At 58.2% G+C, this 10,332-nt stretch overlaps 4 protein-coding genes across 6 annotated transcripts; 2 read left to right on the top strand and 2 right to left on the bottom strand.

Annotated features, from left to right (window-relative positions):
* The first annotated feature begins 555 nt into the window (after window positions 1–555).
* Window positions 556–1,450, top strand: CHLRE_12g553302v5 (uncharacterized protein). The gene has a single exon (XM_043069038.1). The coding sequence runs from the start codon at window positions 857–859 to the stop codon at window positions 1,268–1,270; it is 414 nt and encodes a 137-aa protein (XP_042918955.1). The 5' UTR covers window positions 556–856; the 3' UTR covers window positions 1,271–1,450.
* Window positions 1,451–1,463: 13 nt separating this feature from the next.
* Window positions 1,464–3,393, bottom strand: CHLRE_12g553300v5 (uncharacterized protein). Its single transcript, XM_043069037.1, has 2 exons — window positions 2,043–3,393; window positions 1,464–1,887 (listed from the first exon to the last, which is right to left on the bottom strand). The coding sequence occupies exon 1, from the start codon at window positions 3,011–3,013 to the stop codon at window positions 2,177–2,179; it is 837 nt and encodes a 278-aa protein (XP_042918954.1). The 5' UTR covers window positions 3,014–3,393; the 3' UTR covers window positions 1,464–1,887; window positions 2,043–2,176.
* Window positions 3,394–3,532: 139 nt separating this feature from the next.
* CHLRE_12g553350v5 (uncharacterized protein) lies at window positions 3,533–6,431 on the top strand. Its single transcript, XM_001693972.2, has 8 exons — window positions 3,533–3,598; window positions 3,715–3,774; window positions 3,965–4,168; window positions 4,294–4,595; window positions 4,721–4,866; window positions 4,991–5,106; window positions 5,272–5,541; window positions 5,673–6,431. The coding sequence occupies exons 3-8, from the start codon at window positions 3,980–3,982 to the stop codon at window positions 5,685–5,687; spliced, it is 1,038 nt and encodes a 345-aa protein (XP_001694024.2). The 5' UTR covers window positions 3,533–3,598; window positions 3,715–3,774; window positions 3,965–3,979; the 3' UTR covers window positions 5,688–6,431.
* A 64-nt stretch (window positions 6,432–6,495) lies between these two features.
* CHLRE_12g553400v5 (uncharacterized protein) lies at window positions 6,496–10,285 on the bottom strand. 3 transcript variants are annotated; one of them, XM_043069040.1, is made up of 8 exons: window positions 10,174–10,270; window positions 10,008–10,097; window positions 9,415–9,904; window positions 9,201–9,302; window positions 9,044–9,099; window positions 8,670–8,801; window positions 8,447–8,559; window positions 6,496–8,276 (listed from the first exon to the last, which is right to left on the bottom strand). In XM_043069040.1, the coding sequence occupies exons 1-8, from the start codon at window positions 10,239–10,241 to the stop codon at window positions 7,729–7,731; spliced, it is 1,599 nt and encodes a 532-aa protein (XP_042918952.1). In that variant the 5' UTR covers window positions 10,242–10,270; the 3' UTR covers window positions 6,496–7,728. The 3 variants fall into 2 exon arrangements, with proteins under 3 accessions (XP_042918952.1, XP_042918953.1, XP_042918951.1); XM_043069039.1 differs by having other exon boundaries at window positions 10,008–10,285.
* Between the last annotated feature and the right edge of the window lie 47 nt (window positions 10,286–10,332).

The raw sequence follows: 10,332 nt of genomic DNA, 5'->3' as shown, positions 1-10,332 counted from the left end.
TAGCCGCCAGCGTCCAAAATTGTAATGAGCACAAAAACACATGCAATTACGGAGGCGCTAGTGTCTGCGAGTGCCCCTAGTGCCCCTTGTGTCCAGTAGAGGCAGTAGAGGACAGAGGGGACAGGAGGGGACTCAAGAGGGGACTGGAGGGGAGGAAGGGAAGGGAAAGGAGGGTCGGGCGCTCTGCTCCAATCTCCAGCTACATCTTTCAGGGAACCCCCCAATGTTTGGTGACTTGACATACATTTTTGTACTGGTCTGCTGCGCCCAGGGGCGTGACGTTTTTGACAATTTGATATCCGTTGGAACCCGCCTGGATACTTCTGGCCTGTTGTGACCAAGCCCTGTTCCCCCCAGCAGCAAAGTTGAAAGCATGGGAATGCAGACTGGGGCTGGGGTGTGGAAGGGGAAGGAGTAGCAGGGAGTCGGCTGTGCCTTGGACGATGGAATCAGGGTCCCACTTTGTGGGGGGAGTTGTGAGGAAACGCGAGGTCAACGAAACGCAGAGGAGGCGGTTGTGGCTTATTAATACACTTGAGAAGTAATTCTAAATATGTATATGATGGGGTGGGCGCGTCCAATATTCATGAGCGAACCGGGATCCACATTCTTGGCTGCGCTCGCGACTGGTCCTCAAGTCGCGCCTACCGCAGCGCCCGTAAGTAGTTTGTATTCAGATTTCATACAGCTATACTGAATTGCAACTATGTTTTCAAAAGGCCCTTTGTGGACGCCGGATGGCATGTGAGCCCCTGACTTGGCGTCTTTAGTCGCGAAAGCATATGTATTAGTTAATGAGCCACGTTGCATACTTAATCTTTCATTAGAGAATGTATTAAGGCCATGGCTTGCAAGGATGTCTGGCATTTTGCAGACTATCGCAGAGGACCCGACTGCACCTATATTTGACCTTATCAAGGAGGGTAGAGTTACAGTTTGGGAAGGGCCTGTGTTTGGGCTCACGACTAGCGTCAAGTACACGGACTTCCTTCACCTTGCCGACGTCGACGTGGCCCCCAAGCCGCTCGGCGCGTGCTTGGTTTCGGTCAAATGGAAGGAGAGTGGCGTCAAGTACAAGGGCGCGTCAGGAGCGCACGCCTTCCGCGAGGTCGTCAGGACAGCCATCACAGCTGCCTTCCCCGCCTTCGCACCGCGTGTGCGTAGGCGCAACCCCAACAGCGGCGAAAAGCCGCGCAGCCAGGTCTTCACGGAGCAAGCGCTGCAGCAGGGAGGTAAGCCGTGGCTTGGCTGGGGCTGGTTGACTCTCTAGGGTGAATTCACATGCATGTTACCGTAACCGACAGTAAACGCTGTGGACAGTCGCGCCCATGGCTGGCTGGTGGTGGCTGCTGTACGTGACTATTACGGACGTCCTTGACAAGTGACTAGCAACTCCTTTGAAGATTCGAAGTACCTTGCGTGCATCAGCGCCTTGTAAGCCCGTTCCCACACTGGAGTAGCAACTCCTCTATTGGATTCCGCAGCCCTCGCTAAAGCCACAGCACCAACTCACTTGTGCAGCATAGCCAGTGCATTGTCTAGCTCGAACACAAACCGCGCCATTACCGTCTTTTCACTTGCGTTTTCATTCTTTAGTCGTTCACCCGGTGATTTTGTGCAACACACCTGTACTAGCCTGGCCATTGCATCCGTGCATGCCGCCGCTCCAGTTGGAGCCTGGTCCAGGGTGCCCCAGAAACGCTTCCGAGCATCCATGCTCATTGTTATCCCATTCCGCAGATTGGCATCTTCCGCAGGGAGTTTACCAACCATCAAGACGTACAACACCATCCCCATGCTGTACACGTCGAATCCGTAGCTGTGCCGCGCATCAGGACCCGTCACGCCACCTTCTCCCTCCGGGGGACGGAAGCCCTGTGTGCCCGCCTGCTTGAATGAAGGGAAATAGCAGGGGGTTGACGCTTGCTCCATAATCGATTGCTGGCTGTTGAGGTGAGGTTGTCGGTCAACAGGACAGCACTAGCAGATCCCCCCCCCCCGCCCCCAGCCGATATCCTTGCAACCCCTAACCTTCCACTTGCCTGCCCCCGCTCCTGCTTCCTTGCCGTGATGAGGTCCGGGTCGCCCAGCACGCCGCGGCCTTCCGTTGTGACCTGCAATGAGATCACAAGCACATTTGATCACCACAAAGCTACAACCCAGAATGCGCACTTCGTTAACAGGAGCGCCAACTTACCAGGATATTGGCCGGTTTAATGTCGCGGTGAATGTAGCCTAGCGAGTGCAGGTACTCGGTGGCGACAGCCGCATCACGCAGCACGCCGCACAGCTGGCTAAGCGATTTTGATGGCCGCTCCTTTTCATCTTTTGCTGTGATCCAGCGCTCAAGTGTGGATGGAAAGTGCTCATAAATCACGCCCACCGCCTCGCCTGACACATCACGCACCAGGCCCCTCAGCGGCAGGACGTCAGGGCGCGCGCACTGCAATCCCCAACGGATGGCATTGCCCAACGCGCTGCGATCAGCCGCAACGTCCCCTGACTTCTCTATGACACGCCGGTATAGCTTCACCACCACCTCTCCCTGCCCAGCGGACATGTCCTCAAGCGACATGACGTACACATCCCCAAAGCCCCCACCGGCCCGGCGACGAACAGACTGGAGGTCCATGCGCTCCCGCTGCTGCCGTACGGCCGCATATGACAGGTCCACCCAAGGGACAGTGAGTGCCGAGCTGGAGGGCCCGGGCAGGTGTGCGGCCAGCGGGGTGGGGGCGGCAGCAGCTGCCGCTGACGATGCTGCTGCTGATGGTACTGCCGACCCTGTGGCTGGTCCAGCTGGTCCCTGCAGCTCCAGAGCGTCGAGCGCAGCGACCAGCGTGGTCATGGAAGGCTGATAAAAGGAATCCGCGTAGGCCGAGAGCTGAGGGGTGGAATGGATGGCGGCCCAGCCGCCCAATTGCATGTACGCCTTGGAAGACCGCTTCCAGTAGCCGCTGTGTCCCGGCTTTGCGCCCGGCTTGGCTGTGGCCAGCTTGTTTGCCTCGTACATGGTGACAGGTTTATCAATCGGTACTGTGTCCGGGCTTTGCGGGGCTTCGGTTCCACACCACCATCCCGCAGCTTTGCCGTGTTGTGAGGAAAGATGCCTGTCAAGCACCGTATACGACCACTCCCTCCGTCCAACAGTAGTGGCCACAAGTAATTGCGTTCGGAGGGGCCTCTCAGGATCGAACTGGAATTCTAAGTGAGGCAGGCAGTCTGGTTTATAGTCCTGAGGCGCCATAATAGTGTTTTGGTTGTTGAAAGTTAGTCTACAAACAAAGCGAAGTAACAACGTGTGGGCACGGGCCATGCGTGCACCCTGGTACCAGCCTTGCACTAGCCTGGCACCAGCCTTGTCTCAGACGATATGCGCTCTGTCGCATTTCCGTTTCGCTTTGGTGTTGTAATTTGGGTGTGTTGGCGAGCGTTGTACCCTGGAGCGATGCATGGTGCCGTACCGGAGCGACCTGGGCCCTTTAGGGAGGCAAGCGCGGGAAAGGCGCGCAAAACCCTTGTGCGTCTTGGCGAACGACGTCCATCTTGGTTGACGCGCTGACCTACGTCAGCGCTTGTGTCCTTGCAGTTTGTGAAGGTTGGTACCTGCAGCTATGCTCGCGTTGGAGTTCGTCTGTGTGAACGATCGCAATTCCGCGCCAATGTTTTCCTGCCAAAGCTTCATTACTTACGCTCTGCCTTGCATCCCCACAGATGCTGAGGAGGCCAATCGAATCGCCCTCTGCGGATTACGTATTCGAGACCGGCTCTACGGTAGGGTTGGGTAGGGTTTTTGGGCGACAAGGGCGCGGATACAAGCCCAGTTCTTCCAGTTGGTGATGACTTCTTGCAGGACAATCTGAAGCATGGTGGGGCCACCTTGTGCTGTGAAGAGACCAAATTGCCCCTCCAACCCCTGCTGCAAACCCCCGCAATTTATTGATCTTCCCTGCCCTGCCTGCAGGGTGCAACCACCCTGATGGACGGCCTCAACCTGGATGAGAATGCAAATGATGGGTGGTGCTTCACTGGCCCTACTGGCTCCGTTACTGCCAGCAGTGGCACGCCCTCCATCATCAAGTGCTTGTCTCCAGATGACCCTGGCTACCCCGGCGGTGCTGGCTACTTGTCGTCCAAGCCTCACGTCCATGCCACCAACACCTCGGAGGTGGGAACTACTGGCAGGCTGTCACGGCATGTGCGCGGGAGTGTGCCGGAGAAGCTGGGAATTGCCAAGAACACTGATCATTGCATCTATGCTGACTCTGCCTGTTTTACTCATGTCGCGCACAGGTGACTGAGCCTTACTTCTACAGCCCTGGCACGGCCGGTGGACCGCCCGACCCGCCAAGCCCCCCTCAGGAGCCGCCGCGTGTGCCGTACATCGTCGCACCCACGCCCAAGGCCAGCGCGCCCACTGCGTCGCCCTACCACACCCGCCTGGCCAAGTCCAAGGAGGCGCTGGCTAAGGGTCAGGAGGGCTCGGGTTTGACCATCATGCGCATTACATTGGACAACAACGCCATGTTGGTGGACCGCTGCCTTGCCGGCAACGAGCAGTTCAACAACATCCGTGCGGCCTGGAACAGCAACAGGTGAGGAATGGTGGGCATATGTTTGTGGTTGTCCCTTTATCTTGCTGTCTCACTTTTGCAATCCTCAATTTGTTGCTGATCTTATTGCTTTGTCCTGCTTACCATGCGTGGTGCTCGTCCTACAGCAACTGGCCTTCCGCTGAGGACGTGCTGATGGCCTCCAACGAGAACAAGTGCAAGCTGTGGAGCTTTGAGAAGGTGGTGACCGATGAGGACTTGCGGCTGGCGCACAACGTCCAGGTTTCCGAGCTGGCCGGCCAGAAGGTTGGCGGTGAGTGCCATTTCCATCTTTTCTTCAGGGTTGGTGGCTGAAATCTGTTTGTATTGGTAGGTTGATGTACGGGTCACCGGCAGGAGACCGTATGACAGACAGGCCATTTGTTGTCCCCCTTCAGGTGACAAGTACCTGTTCATCAACAAGAGCACGAAACAGCCCGTGGTTGTCTACCGCCCTCGTGGAGACTTCGCCCAGATCAAGACCGCCCTGCTTGACAACAGCACCTTCCACAAGGCACGTTTCTTACTAGAGGGGATGGTTGACTCCTCGCTCGGCTCCCCTAGGTCCCTTACCTTGAAGTGCCTCGTGTTGCCTCGTGCCTCGTGCTGCGTGCCTCGTGCCCCTCGTTTATTTCTTGTTTTCTGACTATCCCTCTGCCCGGTCTCACTATGGTTGCAGGACCACGGCATAATCATCCTGGAGCAGGGCTTCCGGATTCCGCCCGAGGCCTACAACACGATCGGCGCCCTGGCTGCGGACACTGAGAAGCACAAGCTCATTTACTCGTACAACAACTTGGGCGAGTATGCATCAGCCAGCGCTGCTGCCATGCGCCTGAAGCCCAGCAACACTGTTAGCGGAGTGCAACACTGTGCTGCGGCTCTGCCAGGTGCCCAGCGTGCTGCGGGCGCTGCCCCTGGGCACCACCCTGCCGCTGCCGAAGCACGTGTGAGTGTGTAGCATGTGTACTAGAGCTCGGGGAGTACATGCAGTGCTGTTGCTGTGCTGTTGCTGTTCTGTTGCTGTGCTGATGCGCTTACTGTAAGCTGACTTGATTTCGCTTTGTACCCAATGCACAGGTGCGACGGCACTGAGGTGCTGGACTGTGACCTGTGCAGTGGGGACAAGAAGCCAAGCGAGATTGGCGCCATGTTCTTCATGGTTGGCAACAGCCAGCTGGTCTCCACTCCGGCGGGCTACTGGTGCAAGGAGTCGTTGCTGTGCCCAGATCTGGACGTGCGCTTCCTGTGCTGGAAGTGCTTTGGTCAGATCTCGAAGCACGTGGGCTCCGAGGTGCCGCAGGGGCTGCTGGTGAAGCTGTCTGGCCTGGCCCTGGTGCAGGTGATGAAGTAAATAGTAGAGACGGGGGTATGTGGCCTATTTGTTGTGGCCCATGGTCAGGCCAATCCGTTTATGTGCATGGACACTACATAGAGAGACAGTATGGTTGGACCTGAAGGTGTGCAGAAGTAAGTGGGAGCAGAAGCTCTGCAGTGTGGATGTGGTTGCATTGGGACATTGCTGGCGATTTAATGACAAGTAGGATTTGATACTTTATGTGTGCAGTGTCTACGTACACGGTGGGCCTGCCCCTTGCTTGGGGGTGTTGCCAAGGTCCAGCTCGGGTTACCTGCCATGGGCAGGGTGGTGCCTGATATAGAACGTGTATGGGGGGGTTGCTTTGAGTTCGGGGATTCTGAAGTTACTGAGTTTACAGAGGCGGGGTGGGCCTGGGTGGGCATGATTGCGCAGGTGTCTAACGTTGCGCAAGGGTGCCGCAGCTCCAAACGACACGGACTGTTGGTTCCAGATTTCACGGATGTAACATACGTTTACTGAATTTTACGGCTATTTGAGGGGCGTTGCATCCGGGGGTCGTGGGGACTGCTGGGGAACGGTGGGAATCGGTCGGAATTGGTGGGAGTGCAGAGCCGAACAGGGGGGACCGGCCATGACAGTCAATCCTGCGCCGGCGACATGTCTAAACCCACACCTGGCCAAACTCGCAGTCTAGGGCCTTGTAAATGCAAATCAAGCATGCACGTAAGTTCAGGCAAGTAAACGCGGTGGGCCGGCCATCCCCTCCCAGAACCACCTAGCGCCGAGCTCGGGGCGGGGCAGGGTGGGGCTCCAGTCAAGCCTGCCCCGGCGACATGTCTAAACCCACACCTGGCCAAACTCGCAGTCTAGGGCCTTGTAAATGCAGATCAAGCATGCACGTAAGTTCAGGCAAGTAAACGCGGTGGGCCGGCCATCCGCTCCCAGAACCACCTAGCGCCGGGCTCGGGGCTGGGCAGGGTGGGGCTCCAGTCAATCCTGCCCCGGCGACTTGTCTAAACCCACACGACCTGGCCAAACTCGCAGTCTAGGGCCTTGTAAATGCAAATCAAGCATGCACGTAAGTTCAGGCAAGTAAACGCGGTGGGCCGGCCATCCGCTCCCAGAACGACCTAGCACCGGGCTCGGGGCTGGGCAGGGTGGGGCTCCAGTCAAGCCTGCGCCGGCGACATGTCTAAACCCACACCTGGCCAAACTCGCAGTCTAGGGCCTTGTAAATGCAGATCAAGCATGCACGTAAGTTCAGGCAAGTAAGCGCGGTGGGCCGGCCATCCACTCCCAGAACCACCTAGCGCCGGGCTCGGGGCTGGGCAGGGTGGGGCTCCAGTCAAGCCTGCCCCGGCGACATGTCTAAACCCACACGACCCGGCCAAACTCGCAGTCTAGGGCCTTGTAAATGCAGATCAAGCATGCACGTAAGTTCAGGCAAGTAAGCGCGGTGGGCCGGCCATCCGCTCCCAGAACGACCTAGCACCGGGCTCGGGGCTGGGCAGGGTGGGGCTCCAGTCAAGCCTGCCCCGGCGACATGTCTAAACCCACACGACCTGGCCAAACTCGCAGTCTAGGGCCTTGTAAATGCAGATCAAGCATGCACGTAAGTTCAGGCAAGTAAGCGCGGTGGGCCGGCCATCCGCTCCCAGAACCACCTAGCACCGGGCTCGGGGCTGGGCAGGGTGGGGCTCCAGTCAAGCCTGCACCGGCGACATGTCTAAACCCACACCTGGCCAAACTCACAGTCTAGGGCCTTGCATACTTCTTACGGGTAATGCAACAGTGCTAACCCATGTACACCCCGTATTATGCGCCACAAAAATCGACATCGGCTGCCGCACGCTTCTTGCCAGCAACGGCGTTGGCCCGAACAGCCAGAGCCGGAGGCTTCCGCCAGACTTGCCAAAACAAAAGCGATGGCATGCGTCCAGTACAAGGGTTCATCACAACTCCACGCACGCATGCCGCCTTCTGTGCCTCGATGGCGGCCTTACGCTCTGCTGCCATACAAGACGCGACCCGCCTGGCAGCCCCGACACCATCCTTGCTGTTGGCAGCGTCTACCTCCTCGAGCTGGTCCCGCTGCTTGGCGTCCAGCTCGTCCACTCCATACGCAGCGCCCAGCTGTGCCAGCGCGTTCACATCCTTGAACCGCAGGAAGTGGCTGGAGCCCCACCGGATGATCTTGCCGGTTGTCTGAAGGGGCCTGGTGCCGTGCACGATGGTGTTGGCAGCGAACACGACGATGGTGAAGTCCAGTGGTTGAAAGGAGATGCCCAGCGATGGCAGCACGAACTCGCCCCCAGCGATGATGCCGCTGTGCCTATGAAACCACAGGATGATAGTCCAGACACCTGTGCATAGCAGCACATGGTTCGTTAAGAAACTTCTGGATGCCGCCGTACAACCTGCGAGATGGGATCCACTCCACTCCCGCTGCTTACAGCAGTGTAGAGCTAGTAGTGCGTTGCGGGCAAACATACAGGCCCCGTGCGCCCAGCGAAGATGAATGGTGCCAACCCACCATCGTCAGTGTCGAGGTGCAGCATCACGCCCTGATTCTCGGTGAGAGAGATGATGTTTGTGGCAGTCGCGCCAAGCATGAAGGGCTTGCCTTGCTCGGTGATCACCAGGTCCCTGCGGCAGAAGCAACAGGAGCCAACTCAGCAAGGGTGATCACAGCACTAGGTGTGTCGCACGTCATTTTACGCATTGCGAGCTAGCAGCACAGCAACAACACCACTCACCGGTACGCCGGCATGAAACTCAGGCGCTTCTCAACGACGCTCCATACAGTCTCCGCCAGGCGCTGCAGGCTGACATCATTAGCCTTGCCGTAGACGTTGCTGGTGACACGGGCGCGGTGCGCCACGGCGTACCTGTGACCCACCACGGGAAGGGGTGGGATCGGTCAGGAGCTGGCTGCGTGGTAGGGTGGGAGTGTAGCCATGCGAGAGGAAAGGCTGCTTGACTGTGGCACCACCGTCCTTCCCAATAGGCTTAAGTTGGGACGATGGTAAGCCGGGCTGCCCAGTGCCCAGCACAAACTCGCGAGCTCACAGCGCAAGACTCGGTTGTTTGGCCACGGTGCTTTGGTTTCCCCTGTGCCTTGCCCACGCACCCTTTCGAGATGGCCTTGCCGTCATTCTGTATCAGCGCGTTGCCGGTCATGTTCACCTGCCAGGATGTGCAGTCGGCATGTCATATTGCTGTGCAAATGCGCAGTCCTGTGCGGCTTATGCGGCCCAGTGCCTGACACGCGGGCTCGGCCCACTTACCGTGTGGTCCCCACCGAAACGGTCCACAGTCGCGAACTGCCCCTTGCTGACCAGGTTGTCGTACTCGGCGCAGATTATGTCTGTCTCCTTGCCAATTGGCACCTACGTGTCGGCATGGATAGATGGTCAGACATTAGGAACTGCGGGGCAGCTACTTTAGGAACCCACATGTCTGCAAGCCTATTACTCGCCCAGGAGGCCACCATATACTCGCCTGTAGGACACATGCCACCACGCCAGTTGCCTTGCCGCTCAGCTCGCCCCATGAGGGGCGAAAGGCGGGGCCATCAAAGGATGGCTTGAATAAGGAGCCCTCTCCCCCCTCCACCTCCCCCGCCGGCTCCTTTACAGCTGTGTAGAAAACCACCTCCTGCCCCGTCACACATCGACAGCCCCGGAACATCTCGTCGCATGCTGGGCCCCACTTGTCACCGTCAGCCTTGCGGGCGGCCACCGCGGCGCTGTTGCTTTGCTGCAGGGCCCTGGCGTCTACCAAATACGACGTGTGCCGGCCCGGCGTGAGCGAGACGCCCATAGCAAGCGACAGGTCCGCGTCGACAGCAGTGCTTTGGATGGCGACGACATGGCTGGGCAGCGGGGGGTTCGGCACCGAGTCAACGCGCCGGATAGCCCGGGCGATGTCGGGGTTCGGGGCAGAATACTCCAGCGACAGGACCTTGAAGGCAGGGTCCACGGGGAATTGACTGCAGCGAAAAGCAGCGCGAGGTCGCGGGGGTCAACACTTCCGCAATCCCCGATTTCCCCCACGCTAATACCACAGCGGCCAGCGCTGTATACTTCACTCACCCGCAGAATGACCCCCCGGCCGCTTCCATTTGAGCTGTCGCTTCCTTGCGAGCTGTCGCCTCCAAAATCGCGAGTGACTTGCGAGCAGACCTGCGCATAGAAGGCCAGCGTTCCTCAGTTGAATGTCGCGTGAGAACACCGTTTGGTGCGCTGCTGTTCTACTCACTGCGACCAGCGCTGCGGCAGCTGTGCATTCTGAACGAGCTGGTACTCCGATGCTAGGGCGACACTCATTTTGCTATTTTAATGTATAGAGAAGCAACTTGCATGTGTATTACTATTGGACAATGCTCATTCTGCTCATTGACCCGGACTTCCCCAAGTC

Source organism: Chlamydomonas reinhardtii, chromosome 12 (genome assembly GCF_000002595.2).
Source record: "Chlamydomonas reinhardtii strain CC-503 cw92 mt+ chromosome 12, whole genome shotgun sequence".
Taxonomy (NCBI): domain Eukaryota; kingdom Viridiplantae; phylum Chlorophyta; class Chlorophyceae; order Chlamydomonadales; family Chlamydomonadaceae; genus Chlamydomonas; species Chlamydomonas reinhardtii.
The sequence above is the reverse complement of the archived record's forward strand: the minus strand, read 5'-3'. Positions and strand labels throughout refer to the sequence as shown.